Source organism: Lycium ferocissimum, chromosome 10 (genome assembly GCF_029784015.1).
Source record: "Lycium ferocissimum isolate CSIRO_LF1 chromosome 10, AGI_CSIRO_Lferr_CH_V1, whole genome shotgun sequence".
NCBI lineage: Eukaryota > Viridiplantae > Streptophyta > Magnoliopsida > Solanales > Solanaceae > Lycium > Lycium ferocissimum.
The window spans coordinates 60,371,086-60,396,550 of NC_081351.1; the positions used below are offsets into that span (position 1 = coordinate 60,371,086).

A 25,465-nucleotide genomic window follows, 5' to 3' on the forward strand; every position below is an offset into this window, starting at 1 on the left:
GTCTCCGGGTTGCGGACCTAATCCAAAAGCTCACCCTAGAATCTCTGTCACGTAGACTCGGATCACCCTCGATGACAGGAACTGGAACTAGTAACAAACTCTGTACTCAAAAGAAGAGTACAACTAGAGTAGCATCAGTACAAACAACACGTACTGAGTAAGCATCATAGGCCGAATAAGATTAGTTCACGCATACAATCATAAAATCAACAAGATAAGCAGATAGGCACATAATGCTCAATCCAAGATCACAAAATATCCCATAACTGAATCACAACCTAAGAGGAAGCTTCTAAACCGTAAGTCTGTCTTATCACAATAATCTCAATCGATAATCACAACCTAAGTTCTGACCTAGGCAGCGTCATTACCTAGCGATCCAACCCAGTCCATAATTCAATCCATGCCACCATAATAATACGAACCCACCATACCAAATCAGAAATAAAGAGTCGTATGATGATGCATGATAATATGTAATGATGTGCAATGCAATACAATGTAATGCACTGGCAAATACCTCAAACTAGTACACACATGCTAATGGTATTATTTGCCCAATAGTCAAGATTTGCAGGGGACCTATGGTGTCCATGTACTACTCGCTCTGGAACTGACCTCGGATCACAAGCCCTTAACTAGGCCACATCCTCACCTGCTATTACATATATATATATATATATATATATATATATATAGATATAGAGATATATATATATATATATATATATAGAGAGAAACATATACTGTATGCAAGAATGAGTATTCAAATATGGTTCAAGTCTAGAACCCCGAGATGAAACATCAACTCAAAAGTAAGCATGATCAATCAATGAAATCAAATGCCAATGAAAATGCAGGTCACAATGCCATAAGCCATATCAGGACTTAGATAAATCCGCTCAACTATGGAATGAATCATACAAACCATCTCAGTAAACATAAAGAGTCTATGTTACCTTTTTCTTCCAAGTATCGCAAACACGCCTCATAACTGAGTCTTGTGTCACCAAATGTTCCATTTCCTTTCATAATTTTCATAAGTCTTCCATCAATAATTTCCGGACCATTTCCATCATGTATGAATGTATGAATGCAGGAATGAGAAAATCAGTGCAATGAATGTAAAGGAATATGCTATGAAGATCACAACCACCATAAGTTGTATCAAATCTTGCATAACTTCGTTACCATCAGCAATTCATAATCAAGATCTCATTCGTGCCTTATCACAAGTACACATCCAATTCAAGCCTAATCTCATTATCTGATCACAATATGAATCTCAACGTATTTCCAATTCAACAGTCAATATAGAACATGATCAGCCAATAATATCAAGGTCAATGAATACAAGGCACCATGCCACAAGTCTTAACAAGACTCCGATAAATCACTCAACAATAGCAAGGCTATGTAACATCTACATCAACAAGAGGAGTATATATTGATTCCTTCTTTCTCATATCACAACAAGTACACCTCCGGTTTCAGTACATAAAGTAACGGCTTCATGCCCACATAATCAGAAATCATACCAAACTAGATAATAATCCAACCAAACACCGTGTCCGAAGACCTAATCATGCTTTCTCCTGTCAATTCTATACAATATATACGTTTCGCTAATCAGAGTCTAACCAAAGTAAGCCGTAACATACCTCGAATGTAGAACAGGAGCCATGAACCACTCCACACGAGCTTTCCCCTTTCGTAATGCTTCGGAACGCTCAAAGTCTAGCAATAATTCTAAGTAAGCAATAGACCATCTACTCAAAATAAGAACAACAATTGGGGAAGAAGACCCAATTATTTCTAACCTTCTCAACTGGTAAAATCATTGTTCTAATGGTGAATTTATCATAACCTCAATCCCAACAATCATAATCCTCTAATTTATAGGTTTCTAATCACCTTTAACCTTTCAAATAAGATTTTAGTCCAAAGTTCCCTTTTTTTATTACAACCCTAAGTCTCAATACACAATTTCCACCATTAATAATCAATTTCTCACCCTAGAAAGTGATAATCTATACTCCTAGATGATTAAACAACAATAAAATTAATAACCCATCAATTATTCAAGGGTTTGCAATTTCTAGGGTTCTAGCCTTTTCTTCTACCATTAAAGGACCCTTAATACATGTAGGAACTTAAGAACGACAATTGAATGAACAATAAAAGGGTTGGAACTTACCTTCAATGGAGGACCACCAAGACTCTAAGGAATTCGCCTCTTATTCTCTAGGGAACATTTTTTAGCGCAAAGTGAGGAATGACTCGAAATTCCACAATATAAAAGTCAGTTCTGCCTCCCGTCGACTGCTGCAAAGGGTCGATGTTCCGCGACAGCGGTGTCGCTATAGCGGTAATTGACCCGCTATAGCGGACCTCATTAAATCCCCTTTTTCCCGCGGTGGCGAGCCTCGCCCCGCTATGGCGGACTCGCTACAGCGGTAATACCATCGCTGTAGCGGTCCAAATCGACCAGTGAACTTTGGTTTTTCACTAGATTTTCATCCAAAATCTCGACATCAATCCGAGGCCCTATAGACACAAACCAAACATGCACACATAAGTAAAAAAGCGCTACGGAATCACCCGTTGCTTCGGAATTCCCAGCGGAGGTTTAATTTTCTAAGTGCCCTCCCAACGGGAATAAATACAAGTTTTCAAACAAGTGCACAAAATACTATCGCAAGCCTTTGCTTTGAAATTCAAAACCTTTAAGTTCTCACGAGACTCGCTCCTAGTCTTGGAAATGAACTGCCAGGGGTAAAAATGGTCAAAACGCTCCTAATGACCTAGCAGGTCGTTACAAAAAATCATATTTGTTTTGATGATATATGATTTTTAGTAAAAAAAAAAAAAAAGAATCGACCTCATGAGGTCGGTCTTCTTAATTTTTTTTTTTTTTTTTAAGATTTTAAATAATACTGACCTCGTGAGGTCGATATATGTATTATTATTTGTTAATTAGGTTTTCTGACCTTCTGAGGCTGCATCCCTTAATTTCTTTTTCAATAATTTTTAAATAGTTACTGACCTCAGGATGTAGGTATTTATTTTTCTCGGATTTTTTTATTAATAACCGGCCTCTTGTCTCCTTAAAAAATTTAAAAATAAAACGGAGGTCAAAACCGGCATCCTGAGGTCGATTTTTTTTTTTTTTAACCTTAATAAAAGTCGGTTTGACAGTGTTTTTAGTGGTGGTAGCTAGAGCGACGACCACCATGATTCAAATTGAGCGAGATAAAGACAAGTGAGTACATTAGTGAAAAGTTTAGTAAAAGAAGGTCATGCTTCAAGTTTTCATAATGAAATTTCGAGGGCGCCAAGTATCAACTGAACAAGATATATAAGGCAATTGAGTTATAGCTACATATTAAAGGAGACAATCCTAATATTTTGGAGGGAAGTAGACCCTTAACCAAGCAGGTTGCAATCACGACAAAATAGCAATCTCCTATTATACCAAGGCCAGCTGAAGGGCAAGACTGCTAAATCCACTGCCTTAGATTCCAAATGTTGGAAGACCCCCAAAAGTTTTGTTACTCCTATTATTTTTTATATATATTACATAAATATTATTAATAAAAAAATTATAAATTTTATATTTTTTTTTGGAATGTGATTTATCTTGTTAGATCAATGAACTTAAATTTTGTAATAAACGTAGACTACGAGGAAAGAAGCAATTTGATAACTCTATTGATAACAAAAACTATGTATGTTTAAGTATGTTTTAGATCTAATTGATTATTTCTTATCTACAGTGTTGTAAGTCATTTTTCACTTAAAAAATATTTAAGCTATTCAAAATGTATGAAATTAATTTGACATTGTACTTGGTGGTAAAAGAAAGTTGAGATGAATAGCCGATGAGAATTTGAAAAAGCATTGACAAATAATATTAAATTTTTCACATTGCCTAAATCTCGGTGAGTAGAGTTAATTGATACCTTCGCTGGCAGAACTGAGATAACCAATGAATGATCAACGAGCACGCAAATTGATTCTAATACCCGCCGTTATAAAAAAAATCTAAAAACTTAAGGCTTCTTTCAAGGTTTATCTTTAGGCCACATATTTTGTTGAGTGACCCAGGTATTATACTACCAGATCAAAAGCTCACGATTCAGACTAAGAGCAAAAGCTTCTTATGCGATACACCGATAACTACTTGCATAGTATATTCGGTTATGAAAAGTGTTGTACATGTAATCCTGGACTAGTTTTTTCAGTATGACTCTATGATTAGTAAACTAGATAATAGAATTAGTTAACTAAAGTGGATACTCAACATGATTGATGTTCAACTGTAACCTTGGAATCTCTCCTCGTAATGATTTAGTCAAAAGTATAATAGTTCAAGTTTAAAATTTTATTTTAGATAATAACAACTCAAATCATGTGGAACTTTTCGGATAAATACTTTATGACTATTTGATCTAATTTGAAGAGTTAATCGAGTAAGTTCTCATGAAACGATACTATACTTGCTATTATATTGCTAGTCGACCACATGTACCTGTGTATGCGGCTGATCCGAACAGTTTGCAAGTTTAAAAAAATATATTTATGGACTTAAATAATCATCTACACAATGATACTCGAGGTTTCATTGAGTTATTACGTCTTATGATTTTAGTATGATCGATGAGAACCATTGTGTGCACATGAAGCGGTCTGAAAAATAATCTGTGGTATTATATCTTTATGCGGATGATACACTACTCCATCTGGTCCATTTACTTATCATATTTTTTTTGCACATCCCTTAAGAAAAACATTAACTAGAGGGTAATTTGACTAAATTGTTCTTTTCTATTACTTCTCTTCAATTTAATACTAATTTCTTTTTCACCATATTAATATCTCTCCATATTTATGAATAAGGGTAAAAATGGAAACAAACAACTAATTATACCTTGATCCTTTAAAATGACAACTATTTTGGACCATCTATTTTTAGTAAGGACGACAAGTAAAATGAACCCGAGGAAGTATTAGCTAAAAATTATCTTACTTCTGCAAATGCCATAAAGAGCTGGTTGTCCTTAATTTGAAATGAAGGGTATCAAGAAGATTGCATCATTGGAATTAAATTTATAGAGATCGTTCTAAGAATCTAATGGCTTTGTCAAATGAGTCATATATTGAGAGGTTCGAGATGAAAGACTGTAAATCAATAGATATCGTTGTAGTTAAAGGTGAAAATACGAGTCTTAAAATGTATCCTTAAACATAAAGTGAAAGAGATGTCAAGAGAAGGGTCTCATATTTTAGTGCAGTTGAAAGTTTAATGTATAAAATATTATCTACATGTTTCAATATTATTATGTGGGTATTGTAAGCTGTTATCAGTCTAATTCAGATCAATCATATTAGAAAGTTTTAAAGAGAATCTTGTGGTACTTGAGAGGCGTTGTTGATTATAAATTATGCTGTTAACGAAATGACTTCCTATTGGAGGGTTATTCTGATGCTAACAGCGACGAGACTTAGATGAAATAAAGTATACTTCTGATTATGAAAGAAAAGTTTATTGCATGCTCCGCTGCAGTGCAATGAGCTATGTGGCTAAAGAGGTCCAAATAAACTTAGGGATCATTGGTAGGCTAATGGATCCAATGCAACTCAATAGCATATACTATAGATCCTAAGTATCATAGTAGGATTAAGCAAATAGACACAGAGTATAACTGATGCAGGCTATGCGTCCACCAAACACAATATGAAGAGACCTGGTTGAGTACCAGTTCTTTTATGCAATGCAGTAAGTACAGAAGGCAAGATTTTATCGTGAAAAATTCCTTGATCAAGGGATTAAAAACCACGACCTACACCAGTAGGATTTCAGTTCCACTACACGAGCAACTTTAGGTTACAACTCTATCGTAAGCTAGGAATTAACTCCCATAATCCCTCACCCTTACAATAACGCTTATGCCTAGGAACTAACTCCCATAGTCCTTCAACCTTTGAAATACTCTCATTGCAAGCACCTTCACTTGACTAACTCTAGCCAAGAAAACTAATACACCTAGACTGACTCTAGCCTAGTGTACCACTCTAAGGCACACTTTGAAATTTTGTCGTGACTAACTCTAGCCACACACTAATACAACTAAGCTAACTCTAGCCTAGTGTACCACTCAAGAGCTTGTGGAAGCAACCTTGAAAATTTAGAACACCTACAAACAGCTTCTTTTTTGGGAAGAGTAGGTTTACAGTTTAAGCACAAGTAAACAAAGACTTACAACAACCTAAAGAACATAAACAATATCTTGTGTCTGGATTAGGTTCTTCAGCTTGTAGATGGCTTTGTTCTTAAGAGCACTTGAGAAACCCGTGTCGGCAGATTTTGCACAATATGGATTAGGTTTTTCAAGTTGTGTTGCCATCGTGTTGTATAGATAGTGGGAGCATGTGGGATGGATAGACACCACTCATTCACTTTGACCTAAAGCATGGGCCAACTCACAGCTGTATATGTGTGCAAAGACGTGGCTCGACTTTACAACTGTTCTCTACTGACGGTGCAAGGTGCACAGAGAGCAGATTATAGAGCAAGTCTCTATCTGGTTCTGCAATAGTTTGACAATCATCAAAATACAAATATACTTGGACTTATCAATTTCCCTTTTTTGATGATGACAAACTCATAGATGATGTTTCCCCTAAAAACCAGCTTCCCACTTGTTCCCCCTGTGAAGTAGACTATCATTTTAGAGCACCTGCAATATGTTAGCAACAACAGAACACATTTCTACAAAGATATCTCCCCCCTTAGTTCAGCAACATTTCTTTACTTATTCTGATCACAGTCAGATGTACCTATTCATATCATCAACAATATCTTCCCCCTTTTGGCATTATCAAAAAGATTCAGTGACGCTCTCTCAGAGCTATGAAACATAAGTATATATAATGATAGAGATATCTTATGGAATAAAGATAAAATAATCGTTGCATTAATCAGATTAATTTGCCCACAGGATGAAGTAACAATCATTATCCAAAAACAGTAGTCTAAACAATATACATATGATTGTTAAAAAGTTAAAACATCATGTCATAAGTAGAGAGGACTGGGGGAAAACAGGAGGAGCTTGAGGGACTGGAATATAGGACAGAATAAGGAGAGGAATCAGGGAGCACGAACAAAGTCTTTCAGAACATTAGTCACTTGCTCACTAGAATCTCTTTGATTTTCAATCAGCTTATCACGAAGCTCATCCACCTTCTCCTTCAAGCGAGCATTCTCCGCTTGAAGCTTAGTATTTGCACGTGCAAGCTCACTACTAGGGCCACATTCACATGTTTGTTCAACCAATTTAGCTCTCAGACGATCATTTTCAGCTTGAAGCCGGCTGGTTTCAATGGTTGCTTGCTCCTGTGCATCAATTAGATCAGATATAACAGAGTTTCTCCCTACACCTTCCCTTTTGTGTATGCATTCGCACTCTTCCAATGTCCCTAGAGTGATAATATGCTTCCTTGTTCCCTTAGTAGCCTTTCCAGTCTTGACACTGAAATGCTCAAACCATTGGTCAAGAAGAAGCCATAAGGAACCCCATGCTTGCTGTCTTTGATATTCACAGCCTTTATCATATGTTCAATCATTATACCAAGCAAGTTGATGGGTTGAAAGTTTGCAAGAGCTTGAAGAAGCACCAGGTCTGACAATGAAGTTGTGCATCTTTCCTCAGCTGTAGGAAGCAAAGACTTTGTTAACAAACTCAAACATAAGTTGATATTGTGGTTTCAGTTGCTTCTTATGGAACCTTTCAGAGGATGCATGGCCCTTCTTGACAATCGAGTTTTGAAATCTTGAGAGGCATTTCCTTTCACAGTTTTAGTCCACAGGTTGGGACTGCTAAGATTTCTCCAAGCTTTGCCTCATCTAGCTCGAATTCCTCTGAATGAATTGTTAGAGACAAGGTAGAATCATCAGTATGCATCAGATTCAGGTAGAACTCAGTCACCTCTTATTCAAAAACACTGGGAGCTGGAGCAACAAACATATCTTCCCATTTCTAAAATTTTACTATCTCTAGAAGTTCCCTCATTCTATGCTTGTCAGAGATGTCATGATCAAATACTCTTCCCAACAACACTTTTTGATTCATTAGAGTATTTTCTCTTTCCTCATCTGAGTCCTGTAACCTTCTCTTTTTCGTCAATATAGGACTGTCTTTCATTCTGCTTTTCCCAATTTTTTGGAAATTAGCATCAGCTAGAAAACGCCCACAGGCAAGAGCTAGAACAGCACTGAAAGATCTAACAATTCGCTCCGCAATAGTGTAATACCAAGACCAGTAAGAGAGAATGGACTTTGCGAAGGAACCGGACTTTTGACGGGCCAGCCCTTTTTTATGCGCCGCTTTACCCTGAAAGGAAAATGAGCTTTGCTCAGAGCAACCTGGTTCCTTTCTTATTTTGCTCCCTTTTCTTTTGGGTTGTCAAGGTGTACTCTTCTTCTTGACAGCTTGCCCATTTCTATCAGTAGGTGTATCCTCCTTGATAACCCTTTTTCCTTTTTCTTTTTCTTTTCTTTTAGATAACCTTTTCTTAAGATATAGTTGTTCAGGTTCCTCTTCTTCATCAGGAATTGTCACCACATCCGAAGACGATGGCACCTCCTCATCTTTCAAACTGTTCTTCCCAAATCTTCCTTTCTTCTTGTCCACCAATTTCTCTTTGTTTGCCTTTAGGGCGGACTCAAGCCTAGCTTTTCTCCTTTGCTTGGTGTTTGGAGCTTTATAAGTAATATAATTCTTGACTTTCCCACTTCTTAGAGTTATAGGGCTAGACGATCTCTTGATTACGATCTTTAGAATGATATCACCATCGAAGTCTACTTCTTTAGAGGAGTTGTCAGACCTTTCCTTCTCCGAAGATGGTCCTCTTAAGTGTCACGACCCTAATTACCGATCGTGCGGGCACCTACCTTATTATCACTAGTAGGCGAACCCTTTCCTGTTAACCCATTAATCATCATCCAATTTCAACTTCTTTAATCATTTATTAACAGTCAATAGATAAGTGAATGAATGAATAAATAAAATAAGTCAAAAATTAATAGATAATATGCGGAAGTCTTAACTATTACAGCCCCATGATCTGAAAGTCATCGTACAAGGGCTCTAACTAACAATGAAGATTGAAGCATATCTCAAATATAATAACACTTAATGTCTGGAATAAAAGTAGACATCTGGAAAGAGAGATCTTCAGGTGGCATGGCATGGATAGAAGGTCACCCTCGGATTTGATCGAGCAAACTAGCTTCAAGCTAGAGATGTAATCTGGATAAAATCTCTGGAACACAATTTGCACTCAAAAGGGTGCAACAAGGTAGTATCAGTACAAACACTATGTCTTAGGTAAGCATCATAGGTCGACTAAAATTAGTTCACATATATAAGCATAAAATCAACAAGATAAACAGATAGACACTTAATACTCAATCCAAGTAACAGAATATCCCATAACAGAGTCATAACCAAAGATGAAGCTTCTAACCCACAAGTCTGTCAAGTTTCAGTAATCTCACCTCATAATCACAAGCCTAAGTTCCTTCCCTAGGTAGAGTCACTAATCCACAATTTAACTCAGTCAATGATCATATCAATACCACAACAACCGTTTCAGCAAACACACCAAAATCAGAACTAAACGAGCCATATAATAATGCAGAATAAAATGTAATGATGTGCAATGCAAAATATGATGATGTGCAATGTAATGTAATGCAATGCACTGGCCAAATACACACTGTACACATATGCTAGTGATGTCATAGCTCAGTAGTCATGACCTACAACGAACCCATGGTGTCTATGTACCACTCGTTCCGGATCCACTCTTCAGACCAGAGTTATAAATCCTCCGCCTCGGAAAGAACCTCGGTCTCAGACCATATCAATATATCCCTCATTTTCGGAACGAACCTCGTACCACGAGCCATAATTTAGGTCACATATGTGCCTTTCCATATATCTGTACGTAACGACATTTCCTGCCCTCTTATTATCTATGCTCAAATCATTAAGTACCATGTATCAAATAGTATCACAAGTTCAACAAGAAGATTATATTAACTTCTTCACAAATTTCACATCATAATGTATGTCTTAACGTATTCCAGTTCATTAGTATGTATGGACTATGAACAATTAGTAATATCAATGTCAAACACAAGGCATCATGCCACAAGTCTTCCAAACTATTTCCATCATGCATGAGTGTATGAATGCATCAATGAGTGTAAACATGGTAAATCAATGCAAACCCAAACAGTGAAGGTACAAGTCACAAAGCCACAAGTCATATTAGGACTTGGATCGACTCAACCATGAATTGAATCATACAAACCGTCTCAACTAACATAAGAGTCTATGTCCCTCTTTACTTCCTCATATAGCAAGTACGCCTCACACTAAGTCTTGTATCACCAAGAAATTGCATTCTTCTATATATTATCATCAACAGTAAATCATACATCAAGTGTTCATCTACGTACTATCATAAATATATAAACTACAATTCAGGTCTAAACTTAGTATCCTTCCTTTCTCTGATAATGTATGTCACAATAAAAGAAAACTGAGTGCAACACAACAATTTAGGCAATAAGTCTAATCACAATAATAAGGCAACAAGCCACCATCAACAACAATCAACCTAGTAGAAATCCATCCTGAATCACCACAGTATGAATACAACTACACCTCATATTTCAATACATAACGTAATGGCGACGAGCCCACAAAATCGGAAGTCATACCAATCTAGCAAGTATCCAACCAAAACACCATGTCCGAAGACCTAATCGTGCTTTCTCCTATCAATTCTACACATTACACACGTTTCGCTAACAAAGTCTAACTAAAGTAAGCCATAACCTACCTGGAATGCAGAACAGGAGCCATGAACTACTCCACACGAGTCTTCTATTTTCGAAGCGCCTCATGACGGTCAAAGTCTAACAATATGATGCCAAGTAAGCAACAAACCATGTATTTAAATAAGAACAATAATTTGGAGAAGAAGACCCCCTTACTTCTACCCCCTTTTAATGGATGAAACCTTCCTTTAATGGTGAATTTATCATAACTTCTATCTCTACAATCAATAACCTTCAATCCATGGGTTTCTAATCAATTTACCCTTCCAAACAGATTGTAGGACAAAACTTCCATTTTTATTAGAACCCTAAGTCTCAACATACAATTTCAACAATAAGAAATCAAATTCCCTTCCTAGAAAGTGATAATCTATACTACTAGATGATTAATCAATAACCCACCAATTATTTAAGGGTTTACTAATTCTAGGGTTCTAGGATTTTCACCCACCATTGATGGACCTTAAAATAATCATGAAACTTGAAGAAGAAAGGAAAAGGAACAAATAAAGATGGGGACTTACCCTCCAAGATGCTTTCACCAAAGAATGGAATGAATTTTGCCTCTTTCTCTCTTGAAAACTGACTTTGGGGTCTTAGGAATAATAGGTAGGAGTTGAGGGCTTAAAACAGGGCATTCTTCCCCCATCGGCCGCGACCAACTGTAGCGTCTAGTTGGTCGCTACAGCTGTCCCGCTATAGCGGCCTTATGGTCGCTACAGTGGACCGCTACCAAAAAAGTGCTCATTAGCCACGGTTTCAAAAACCGTGGCAAAATTAGCCAACAATATGAACATTCTCCACGTATAAGAAATGACGCTAAAATATCGTGGAAAAATCTGGCGGGTACTAAAAATTTCACTCCCTCCCTCTTTTTTTTTCCATTTCTCCCCATTTATTTACATTGTTAATTTTTTCTTTTTGGTTTCTCATTAATTGTTCCCTTTTAACAATACCCACAACCAAAACTCTCTAGAAACATCAGTAGTTCTTTGCCCTTCTCCATTCTCCAAATATGTGTGTGTACTCTATCCAGGTAGACCCAGCTTTGCCCTTCTCCATTCTTCAGGTAGCCTTTGATAATTTCCAATTTTCAACTTCTTTTACTTTCTCGTTTTGTTAGTTTTTGCTTTGTTTACTTTCCCGATTTTTTTTTTCTTACTGCTAAATTATATAGAAACAATTTCTTACTTTAAATTGGGTCTTTCTGGTTAGTGCTTTCATGTTTACTACAATTTTTGTTTTGGGGGGGGGGGGGGGGGGGTTTCTTCTAATTTCATCTAAATGTGTGGGTAAAACGATTTTGAATACCAATTTTACCCTTTGATGCTGCAATAGTTAATTTACTTGTTTGTTTGTGCTCAAATTTATGTTTGTGAAACTTACATTGTTGCATGTTTGGGAATCCCTAAAGGATAACGGTTCTTTTTTCTTTTTTCTTTTTTAATTTAGCTACTGCAATTTTTAATTATTGTATTAGCCGGTTGTATTAGTATGCTTGTTTACCGGTATCTTGTTCTTATGGCTTGTCTTGGTTGGAGTACCAAATCTCTATCACAACGACATTGTTAATTCTTTATAGCCTTCAGTTTAATCTGAAATTTGTGAATAGTTTTGATGAGGGCATAAAATTTCTGACAATTTTGTTTGAAGGTGACTGGTTTTGTTTGATTTCTTGTGATTATGTTTGAAGGCGATTTCTGGTGATTGTATTTGAGCTTGTATGTGCTTGTTGGTCAAGTTTTCTCGAATACACATGATTAAGTGACTTTGAGATACCTTAATTTAAGAGGCAGAATTGAAGTCAATATACTTTATCTTTAATAGCTCATGTTAATAACTTATCTTTGACTAGGTATTGTGTGAGCTTTTCATCGTAGAGATTAGGCTTAAGTTTGGCAATGAACTCACTGGCCCACCTTGTCTGTTTTCTAGGCATTTATCACCTGGCCTTCTAGCCTAGAAAGCAGGTTGGTCACTTCATTAATTTACCAGTGTTGTCTTCCCCATTATGAGAGATGGAAGAATTTTGCTCACATGCTATTTGAAATAGGATTGGGAATTCCTCCATCAGGATGATATAGCTCAGCCACCTATCCTTCCAAAACCTGATATGTATACCATTTCCTGCTGCCAGATAAGGCCTTTAATTATTCTCACTTTATGTATGATATTTCTCTAGTTCTTATTCCTATATTATATATGCAGATGCGGTTCTTAATAGTTTTCCGCCTTTGCTTCTTATGTTTTTCAAACTTAGAAACAAATTTTATTGCTTTAATTTTAAGTTCATTAAAGTTTTCAGTGTACACTTAGAAAACAATTCTATTACAACTTAAATTTTCTGTATTCTTATACTTTCTATGTTATGATTGCGTTACTGATCTGAGGCGAAGATATATACGGAGGCTAGTGAGGAATCTTGCGAGATTAGTTCGTCAGTCCCGTCAAAAAGAGCCAAAAACAAACTTCTTTTGGTTTGGATACTTTCTTGAAATTGCCTCGTGCTAGTAGAAATGAAAGGTTAAAAGCGCAATGTAACGCCCGTAAAATGATCGATGCAGTGCACTCTATGTCTGGAACTTCAAATTTGAAGCAACATATAGATACACAAAGATAATAGATCATCAACATGCTTTATGAACTTAACTGGAGTAATTAATATGAGCAGTGATTCATCTATACTGCTAAATGAAGCCCTGATACCACTGAGATGTTCAGTAACCATCTTGATCTCCATTAAGTCTCTAACTTTCATGGTTGAATTTCTTATGTAAAGAAATAAAAATAGGATTTTTAACATGCTTAAGATCCAATTTCCTCTTTAATCAGTTTTTTCTTGATAATTTCAGAGAATTCTCTTTCTTTCTGGACTTTCAGGAATTGAATTTATATTGGTTGAGAGGGTTCTGTTTTCAGAATTAAAGGTTCAATTGAGGTAAGTCTGTAGTTATCTTTTCCTGGTTTCTTGCATTTCGTTTTGTGCTATATTCTTCTCTGTTTTAGGAGTGGTCTTCATATGCATTAGGCAATATTTTGATTTCCGTTCCCTTTTTCTTGTCTTTTTTTATTGTTGTCTACTCAAATAAGAAGGTAATCATTGCTTGGTTCATTGGGCATTGTTGATGGTTGAGGGTTAAGGATTAAAGTATTATGGTTTCTTGTTGTTTGGTTCATTAGTTATATCTGAACTGATTGGATTAAATCTCAAATGGACTTACCCATTTGAATTTCTTGGCTGCAAAATGTGTGGTGTTGGTTGTCATTGCATAAAACCTATTGTTTATATTTCTAGGAGATCATGAAGAGAAAACGCAAAAGTTCAGCCCAAGCAATATTGGAAAGTCTATGAGGACAGCAAGCTGACAATAATAGCTCAACTTCCCAAGTTCTGCAGCGGCAAATTAGTCGTGATCAACTTGATGCCCACCCTGAGAATGAGAACATAGAAACTCCTATACTCGGTGATGGCAACAAGCTGGAGAAAAAGTCAAGGTGATCCGAGACCGATTGTTAAATGCCCAAAGTCGCCAAAAATCTTATGTGGACAACCGCCGGCGAGATTTAGAATTTCAAATTGATGATTGGGTATTTCTGAAAGTGTCGCCAATGAAAGGGATGATGAGATTTGGTACGAAAGGAAAGCTAAGTCCTCGATATATTGGGCCCTATAAGATTATTCGTAAGGTGGGTCAAGTAGCTTACAAACTGGACTTGCCTTCAGAGCTTGAATTAGTCCATCCAGTTTTTCATGTCTCAATGCTCCGCAAGTGTGTTGGAGATCCTACAAAGATTGTGCCAATAGATGACGTCCAAGTGACAGAAAAGCTAGCCTATGAAGAAGTGCCCATTGCCATATTAGACAGGCAAGTACGAAGACTTCGGAATAAGGAAGTGGCTTCAGTTAAGGTCTTGTGGCAAAATAACAACCGAGAAGAGATGACTTGGGAAGCGGAAGAAAAGATGAAATCCACATATCCGCACTTATTTCAGTCCCCGGAAGAAATCTATGATGAGACATCGAGATGATAAGGTATGTATGCTTTTCTTTTGTGCATATGTGTCGTGTGCAGCCAATCTATATTGCTATTGTGTTGTGGCCCCGTGAGGCAATGTTATTATGGGTTGTTTTGATTCTTCTTCAAGCTCTAATGAAGCTAACTCACAACAGAAAAAGGAGCCCTTAGTTATCAATATTAGAGGTTAGAAATAAACTTAATGCAATTGTTAAATTGAAATAGTGGAGTTTGATTGGTTGTTTAAAACTGTTATATCTTGAAAGTGTTTCTGTTTGTTTGTACTTGTTCTTGATTAGCTATGGAATATGTGTGTTTGTGTGTGAAATGAAGACGCTAACTCTTCATATTATGTTGTTAACAAAAGAACTGAATTCCTCTTTCCTGGAAACGGAAACATAAGAATGCAATCCTGCTTTCTCATTAATGTTGATGATTGCTTGTTAAAATCATAGATACTCTGACGGGAGAAGTTACAACTCAAAGAATGCAAGCAGATGGAGTTTGGAACTTTGAAAGAAATAAAAAAAAATAATGGTGGAACTCAATGGAGATGGACAAGGAAGTAAAAATGGTTCAAACTTGCTTGTGAGATTTCTTGGCAAACTTTCTCAAAAGTCAATAGTTTATCCCATATCGGTTGAGAGATGGGATAGGATGCCAGATGCGAAAAGCCGCCTACAGTGGCAGCTTATTGAGGTAACTATCTGAATTCGTTCAAGTTCAATTAGTGTATCTATTGTCATTAGATATTGATTTATGAATGTAAAACTATTTGAAGGAGAATTTTGAGTTTGATTATGCTGCTGGAATTAAATGGGTGATGCGTATTTATGCGAAAGATGGAGGGCTTATAAATATAAGTTAAGAAATGAGAACTTCTACCCTAACAAAAGTAAGGAAGAGATACTTGCTAAAACTCCCGAGAACGTGGATTCTATTGATTGTGCTGCTTTTGTGCATCACTATAAAGAGGATAAGGTGAAGGTAATTGTTCTTCATAAAAGGAAAATTATTTCACGTAATTCATGTCCAGTTATATATATATATATATATATATATATATATATATATATATATATATATATATATATATATAAAATTAAATTGTTTGAGAATTGCAGGCACAAAGTGAACAAAATGCAAGAAATTAACGTAAACTTAAAGTCCCTCATGCCGGTGGTAGCAAAAGCAATGCAAGGAGAGGTTGTCAAATGGTAAGTTTCTTTATCTTGAATTTTGTTTTGGAAATCACTTTATTGTACCAAATAAAATGTGTTGCATGCTACTTATTTTTTAATCTATACTTGATTAATTATAGGAGATAAAATATGGAAGGCCTGTGTGCCGAAGTGAGGTTGTTTTGTCAACTTTACTAAAAAAGGATGGCAATTATGTGAATGAAGAAGGGAAGATTATAGCTGTAAGTTCCATACACTTGTTCATTTTCAAATTTCAGTTACAATGTTGATTTTTTATTGAGGATGAAGGATGGTGGTTCTGTGGTTTTTGGTTGTATCTCTGTTTTAGTAGTTACATTTACTATGTTCTTAATCCTTGCTCTTTTCAAAAGAAGAAGAAATTTGTGTGTCGGAAATCTAAGCTCTAAATTTTTTAGGAATGTAATCTAACGAGCAGTTTAAAATGGCAATGCTCCCTGGCTGTCTTCTCTCTTTCTGGATATGAAATGCATCCATTTATAGTTTAATAATAGTATCATATATTTGTTCCTTCCCTGTCGCCACATAATCGCTTTTTTACTCCCGGAAGCTTAGAATCTATCAATAATGTGTTCTAATAGGTTTCAAGTGTACACTTTGTTTAATTGGTATAATATAGGAAGAATGATGTTAGAGCTAGACTATTGTTTATTCTTTAGGAGCATTGAATAAAAAATGAAAATGTACTTTTCTGAAATTTTTGCATAGCTGCTTCTAATCCCATAGTCGTTTAATAGAAGTATGATTTCAGGTCCTTTCAGGATTAGATTATATACGTATAAGAATTTACTGCAGGCCTTTGGTTGAATGTTGTGCTAGCAAATTAGACTATGATACACACGATCTATTCTTGTTTATGTGATTCCGCACCTTATTTCTTATTCTCTTTTAAGTAGAAACCAGGCTATAGGTCTATACATTTTTTTAATCCGAGAAACTGATACAAAACATGCCTTATTTGTTGGGATATTTCATGGATTGAGAAGCCATGTGGTAGCTTTGGTCCTTAACTTGCAGTTGAATGTTCAATTTTTATGATTTGATTTAGCTCACTTTGTCACAAGTCTTCATGTACACTATCATTTCTTCCATTTTACTTGTAGGATAAAATATCGGAGCATCTATCTCAAGATCAAGAACGTGCTGCCACTTTAGGTGTTCCTTTGAAGATATTTTCTCATCCTAATGACGCCATTGGAAAAGTATATGGAGCTGAACATTCTGGTCGTGTGCGTGGTTTAGGTGGCAATGTTTGCCCCTCGGCTGCTTTTGGAATGCCTAGATGTTCAATTAGTCATACGAATTTTGGTGGTTCTACTAATATATCTCATCAACGTGTTGAAGACCTAGAGAAACATGTAGAAACCTTGGAAGAGAAGCTGACTGGATATGAGGAGACAAAGGAAAAGCTTGAGGAGACCAAGGAACAACTTGTTGAGACCAAGGAACGGCTTGCGCAAAATGAGAATCACTTGGCAACTCTTCATACGTTTTTACAAGCTAAATTTGGTAGTGAGTTGCCTAGTTTCAACTTACATTCTTCTTAGCCTTTTGTGCATAGCATATTTTTGAACCACTATATGTGGTGTACCTCTACTTTTTGCATTTCCATTACACTAGTAATTGTGGTATCTTTTTGGTATATTCAAGGCTTGAAACTTATGTTTTGTTAGTAAGATATATGTATATGATAAGTAGAATATTGGAACTTTGATCTTTATAGCAATGATGATTTGTGTATTATGGTGAGTGTATTAGTTAATGCCTATCATTATGTATTGATACAGGAATATGCAGGGAAAAAATTATAATTTAAAAAAAAAAAAAATCTGTGCACATTTGCCACGGTCGAACCGTGGCTAAATAATATGATGATTTTGTAAAATAATTACCTTACGCTTCAAATTAGCCACGGTTCTTGTGTGGGTAATTAAAATATTCAAATAGAATTCTATTTTCTGTAGTCAAATTTACCCATGGTCAAAGCGTGGCTATATGTACAATAAACCGTGGCCAAATAAATGTTGCCACGAGGACTAAAAACGTGGCTAATTTGCTGGCCACGCCTCGTATGGGCACGCTAGAAACCGTGGCAAAGTAGGGTTACCCACGGTTTTGCGCATGGCTAATGAGCCCTTTTTTGGTAGTGGACCTGCTAGAGCAGTCCGCACTAAAAAGGGCATAACTCCCTCATCCGGAGGCGAAACGCGACAATTCTTTTTCCTATAGCTTCATAATTTTGTTACAGATCTAATGGTTCAAACCTCACCCAAAAAAAAAGGTCAGATAATCAATCTGGAGCCATTTCTATCCATAGACCTCTGGCGAAAACACTGAATACGAGCGCGACAAAACCCAAACCCATTCGAAACTCTTCGGAACCTCACCAAAACTTGTGGACAAGTTCAAAATCATCATAATCATATGTTGGACCTTCCAAAACATTGAAACGGGGTCATACTAACCCGGCGTTGACTGTGGTCAACTCTAACTCGTCAACTTAATTAGTTTCTCCCTCAAAGATTCAATTTACACTCAAACCTTGCGGAGACCAACCCAATGACTTCATTAAGTTATAGATCATACTAACGAGACTTGGGGAAGGTTCAACAAGGTTAAATGGATCAAAACACTATAACGACTAAACAGGTCGTTACATTAAGTGCATAACAGTAGGGATAACATCTCTAATTGCTTTAGGGGGGTCTAGAATCTCAACTACGATGGGAGTAGTCCGAAGTATAAATGATTCGAACACTCTTTGTGCTGAGAGACCAGGTCCCTCCTACACATCCCCTGTACTTTCTTCTTTCCCTTGAACTTTCTCAGCTTGCATGGCATCATCAAACCCAACCACTATTTCTTTTTCTTTCTCCAGTATATTAGAAAATTCCACTCTTTTCTCCGGTAGGTTACTATCTATAACTGAGATGGAGTCCTCTGCTCCTTTTTACACAACCAAAGAAATTAGGACTACCCAAGATTTCTGCACTAACTTCATTTTCCGTAGTGGTACCTCCATTTATTGAGTCCTATATATCCTCACAATTTGCCTGTTCAGCAATAGAACTTTGGATATTGGTATTTAAACACTCAGAGCTCATGATGTTGCTTGAAACTTCCACTCCATCATCCCTTGCGTTGATTTTCTCAGTGGTTTGGAGGAATTTTGAGACTGAAAGTGTTTGACCACTTCCGTCTGAAATAGTTTTTTAAGATGGAACGAGATCTAAGGATGTGTTTTTAGAAGGTGAGGGGAAGAGTTTTATGTCTGCGATAGCTTAAGAGGTGGATTCATTATTAAATATGATTGATCTTGGCCAAGGTTTCGAGAGGAAGAAGAGGGATTTGAGTTTGTGAATGTTACACTAACAAAGGGAACAAAGAAGATGGGTTTAGTAAGAGAGAGACACAAATAGTAGCCTTAGATATTTGAGACAAGGAACTAATTCTGATTGGTTAATACACAAGTTTCTTATAGACTGGGTCGATCCAGGAAAAATGTAATGTTTGGGCTCAGGATTTTAGGCGGGAAGATTTTTAATGACATGAAATGTTTAGCAGTTTAACACACATAAATAAGCATTGGAGAAAGTACTAACCTAAATCACGAGGCAAGTTCCTTGTGATTTTTTTTGAAGCAGCAGGAAACTCGAAAGTATGCAATGTCTCTAATACTTATGTTGTCCTGAGAGTGGTATGAGAGTATGTTTCTCCTTGGTCACTGTCATTTAGAATGTGAAGAGCTTCTTTTGATCATGCTATCTCTTCTTCAGTAGCAGCTAGTTTCAATAACATAGGAAGGTGTTTTTAATTTTTTAAAAGACACACACTTTCTTTAAGGTTCCTTCAGTGAGGTGACATTCTTCATTATTCAAAAGGATTTTGAGCAATGATACGTTTTGACTGTCCTTTCCTCACCCAAGTCTTCTGGCTGAATTACTGACTACGTTTGAGAGCGTCCCAGATCACCTTTGCTGTTTCGCAAGAGGAAACTAGATTGTACTCCCCTGATCCAATGCTTTGAAGGAGAATCTTTTTAGCTTCTTGATCTTTTTGTAGAGTAAAGCCATTCAATGTGGGGAGATAAGAACCATAACAGATCATGTCCCATAGATTTGTATCCTTACCAGTGATGAAGTCTTACATTCTAACCTTCCACCATTCATAATTTTCAGCGCTAAAGCTTGGTGGTCTTGAGATAAATTCTCCCTTCTTTTGGTTTAGTGAGCTAGCTATGAAGAGATCCTTTCTAGGTGTTAACCTTTTAGAAAGAACCTGCTCTGATACCAAATGATGCAGGCTATGTGTCCACCAAACACAATATGAAGAGACCTGGTTGAGTACCAGTTCCCTTATGTAATGCAGTAAGTACAGAAGGCAAGATTTTATCGTGGAAAGCTCCTTGCTCAAGGGATTAAAAACCACGACTTACACTAGTAGGATTTCAATTCCACTACACAAGCACTTTCAGGTTACAAACTCTTATCGTAAGATAAGAATTAACTCCCATAATCCCTCACCCTTACAATAACTCTTATGCAACCTAGGAACTAACTCATATAGTCCCTCAACCTTTGCAATACTCCGATTTCAAGTACCTCCACTTGACTAACTCTAGCCAAGAAAAGTAATACACCTAGACTCGCTCCAGCCTAGTGTACCACTCAAAGGCACCCTTTGAGATTTTGCTGTGACTAACTCTAACCACACGCTAATATAACAAAGCTAACTCTAGACCAGTGTACCACTCAAGAGCTTGTGGAAGCAACCTTGAGAATTTAGAACACCTACAGACAACTTCCTTTTTGGGAAGAGTAGGTTTACAGTTTAAGAACAAGTAAACAAAGACTTACAACAACCTAAAGAACATAGACAATATCTTGTGTCTGGATCAAGTTCTTCAGATTGTAGATGGCTTTGTTCTTAAGAGCACTTGAGAAACCTGTGTCGGCAGTTTTTGAAAAATATGGATTAGGTTTTTCAAGTCTACTCAATATGTTGCCATCGTGTTGTATATATAGTGGGAGCATGTGGGATAGATAGAGACCACTCATTCTCTTTGACCTAAAGCATGGGCCAACTCACTGTTATACATGTATGCAACACGTGGCTCGGCTTTATAACTATTCTCTACTGATGGTGCAAGGTGCACATAGAGCAGGTTATAAACCAGGTCTCCCTCTTGTTCTGAAGTAGTTTGACAATCATCAAAACACAAATGCACTTGGACTTATCAATAACTTTGTTAGAGACATCATAGCACGTAAGGAAATCACTTTACATTTTCTTTTTACACACAAGATGCTAGTTGATCCCTTAATGAAGCCAATACTTGGGAATCTGTTTACTGAACATGTGAAATATCTATGCTTGCACAGATTGTAGAATGTTGTATTTCCTTGTTTGAATATTTTGAAAATGACGTATGGATATCTACTTTTGAAAGAATGTACATGTTATTTGTTTCTAATTATTCTATATATTATTAATAATTGGCACATATATAATACAAGATTATGTTGTACATGTTGATAAGGTCCATTTTCTCATACAAGAAATTGCCTTTGGCACTCATGAGGAGCGAGGCATTATGAGACATTTGGATTTCTTAATGCTAAAAAGGCAACTAAAATGCACCATATTGTGCGTAAAAACATGTCATTGACTTTTCCCTGATAGCTTATTAAAATGAGATCCAAAAAGAAATATTAAATTATGTGGGATGACTTTACATGAAGAAAAATAGAAAAGTAATTTTTGTTTGATAAATTTTAAAGTTGGATGACTTTTATGCCATAAAAAAAATAGAAAAGTGATTGTTATAGATTGTAACGACCCTCTAGGTCGTTTTGAGCTTTGGACTCTTTCCCCCAAAATACCATTCTTGTAGCTTTAAAATGATATTCTTAATTTGCGGAATGGGTGATGCGGTTCCCGAGGCAATTGGGTGAGTATCAGAGAAGAAATAGTAAAATTCGAAGTTCTTAAGTTAAGAAAATAGAGAAGGTTAACCAAAGTCAACATTGTAGGTTAATTGAGTCGAGTCGAAGTTTCGTTGATTTCATGATATCCGGAATATGGTTTATAACTTAATCAAGTAGTTGGTTTGAATCACGAGGGGAGCGGGTGTTTTGGACCCTTGGTAGATATTCCAGTTGACGTTTAGAATTTGAGTTGACCACTGTCAACATCCGGTCGAGGCGACTCTAGATTGGTTTTTCTGAAAGTTTCACTAGGTTTGTATGATGATTATGGACATGTACACAAATTTTGTTTAGATTCCGATGAATTTCAAATGGATTTGGATTGTTGCGCGCTCGTATTTGATGTTTGGCATCGTTTCTTTGGGTATAAAGGGTACCAAATTGAGAAAATATGCTAAATTGTGTTTTGATAGGCTCATCTGATCTGTATCGTGATTACGGAACTATAACAAAAAAAGAATTATAGAATTTCGAGGTCGTACAAGGGAGTTATGCCAATTTTAGTATCGGGAAAAATTGATGGTTTCTGGTGCAGACCATTGTTCTTCGAATGCGAGGGGAGTCCCCCAAACACGAAGAAAGAAATTTTGGATTGACCGGTAAACGCAAAAAGTTGTTCTTCGTGAACACGAATGTCTTCCGTTAAGGCGGAGAATTTTTGCATGGATAGTGTTTTAAATGGACATAACGAATATTTTAGTATTTTTTTAGCATAGTTTGAGTTCTAGAGCTCAGTTTGGGGTGATTTCGCAGCGTTCCTATCATTTTTGAAAGGGCGTAAGTATCTAATCCTTATTTTGATATTTCCCTATTATTACGTCCGTTGGTTATCATTTTTATCCGCATTTGGATTGTAGAATTTAGGGTTTTGAGTACCAAAGTTGAGAAATGGTAATTCCTTGACTTGGAGGGCTATTGATGGTTGGTTTTGATTAATTTTCTAGATTTAGAACCTACGGGCTATAGGTAACCTGATTTTGTGACGAAATTACAGTTTTGACCTACATGGCTCAGGATTGGCTTTTAGGATGACTTTTTGGACCTGAGTTATTACCATCACAATATGGGTTTTAACAGACTCGTACACTCCTGTAGATTGTGTATTTGACAATTTTGGAGTGTTCGAAGTCACTCCGAAAAAGAAGAGCGATTTTTGGAGGTTCGTGGCGCATTTGCTCGGCCTTCGAGCTATTTTAAAACTTCTAGACTTCGTTTGAGGGCGTTTTCGATAAAGATAATAAAATAAGCTTAATAATAAGGGGTAAGGGCGTAATAGGGGATCTCGTATCTGTGACGTGATAGGCATTGATACGAGTACCGGTGTCATAATATGGGTAGTAGTGTAATGTATAGTTATTGGCCGTGACCCAAGAATGCCAAAGCATGTGGACATTAGCTGTTATGTGCTACTTTCTTATACTTGAATGTTAATTGTGTTTGTACATTTTAAGGAACCCCGTACACTCATGATAAATATGTTGGTAAACTTATTTGAATTTGTTGGCTATTAAATAAGCATTGTTGATGAACTTACACAACATGTTGGCTATTAAGTCTGAACAGTTGATGAACTTACTTGAACACGTTGGCTATTAAGTCTGAATTGTTGATGAACTTACTTAAACTTGTTGGCTATTAAGTCCGGATTTGAGACATTCATTAGCTTATGTGTTTTATCATGCATATGCATATGGTCGGATCGAGTTTCATGCTTGCAACGGGATGCATTATATTGCATGATAAATTGACCTCTTAAAGTTAGGAGCATGATATTGATATTGGGAGGCCTAAACCCGATGTGATTTGGGAGATCTGATATTCCGGGTGGTATATGGACTTAGCGGACCCCAATGGGTAACATCTTCCATACAGTCCTGGAAGCCTTATGTGTATACGGAGCATACTGCATTGCATTTCATTATCCATTCCTTATATTATTACTTGGTTGGCTTCTCATCTAATTCTATGACTATCTGATTATATGTTTATCTGAGTACACGTGCTTCCGGTACTCATGCTACACTTGTTGCACTCTTTGTGGTGCAGATTCGATCCTAAAGTACAAGTGGGACCTGTAGAGTTGTTTGAGTTTGAGACAGTGATTTTAGAAGATCGTGTGACACCTTGGCTGATCGGCAGCACCCTTCTTCTTCTATCCTTTTGTTTATTTCAGTCTTTCCTTTGTATCCAGACAGTGTATTAGTGAATTTCAGACTTGTATTTATTTATAGTGGCTCTTTTACACATGGCACCATCTTGGGTGGTATTTCTAGTTGTTTCCGGACTTGGTTATTTCTAAAAGATCCAGTATTAGGATATTCATCTTATCTCTTTTCTTTTCTGCTTAATTAACTTAATTGAATTGGTTAATGATGAGGTATTACCGATCGGTTGGGAATAGGTGCCATCACGACTTATGATTTTTGGGCCGTGATAGTGATTAAGGTTCATGAATTGCTTTCTAAATTAGTAAATTCTTATGACTTATGAGTAATGTTCTGTACAGTAAGGGATCATTTGGTAGCTAGTTAGAATTATGCATGTATTAGTAATACAAGGATTAATTATGAAGAAATATATGTATTATCTTATGCATAATATAATACATCAGATTCCTTCATAACTTATACATATATTAGTTACGCGGGTTTATAAATTGCAAACCAAACACTCTATTAGATGTGCTGAATTTTGTACGTAAGAGAATACTACCAAATATAGTATTACTATTACAGAATTGAATACATAAATAACTTGGCTCCTAATCAGCTACCAAACAACCCTAAGTTTCAAGAAGTAATCCCAGGTCATCATAAAACACAATTGCAAGATGCATTTCGTGGCTATTACTCCATCCGTCCCAATTTATGTGATGTACTTTGACTGGGCATGGAGTTTAAGAAATAAAGGAGGACTTTTGAATCTTATGGTATAGAATAAGCCAAAGATATTTGTGTGATTATGAGGGTGTTTGACTAAACTTATAAGCTGGTCAAATCAGTTTATAAGCACTTTTCGGCTTATCTCCATGTTTGGTAAAAATAAAAGTACTTATAATTCAAGTGCTTATAAACCAAAAATAAGTCATTACCCATAAGTAGGTCTCCCCCAATTTATTTTTTGAGATTACAAGCACATTTAGTTTGACTAAGACTTTTACTATTCTATCCCTAATATTTTTTCGTAATTCCTGAAATACCCTTACTCTAATAAAATCTAACCCTCTCTATGACGACACTTCCTCACCCTACGTCCTTAAAACCTAGCAGCTCTTCCCTACCTACATTAAAAACATACCAGAACCTGAAACTCTTCTCCATTAGAAGC

General features: G+C 36.4%; 1 protein-coding gene across 3 annotated transcripts; it reads left to right on the forward strand.

The window, feature by feature from the left end:
• Positions 1-11,773: 11,773 nt before the first annotated feature.
• On the forward strand, positions 11,774-17,891 carry LOC132034446 (uncharacterized). 3 transcript variants are annotated; one of them, XM_059424798.1, is made up of 6 exons: positions 11,774-11,984; positions 15,387-15,630; positions 15,713-15,918; positions 16,056-16,148; positions 16,253-16,354; positions 17,255-17,891. In XM_059424798.1, the coding sequence occupies exons 4-6, from the start codon at positions 16,146-16,148 to the stop codon at positions 17,696-17,698; spliced, it is 549 nt and encodes a 182-aa protein (XP_059280781.1). In that variant the 5' UTR covers positions 11,774-11,984; positions 15,387-15,630; positions 15,713-15,918; positions 16,056-16,145; the 3' UTR covers positions 17,699-17,891. The 3 variants fall into 3 exon arrangements, with proteins under 3 accessions (XP_059280781.1, XP_059280783.1, XP_059280782.1); XM_059424800.1 differs by having other exon boundaries at positions 15,713-15,912; XM_059424799.1 differs by lacking the exon at positions 11,774-11,984 and adding an exon at positions 15,044-15,117.
• Positions 17,892-25,465: the final 7,574 nt, after the last annotated feature.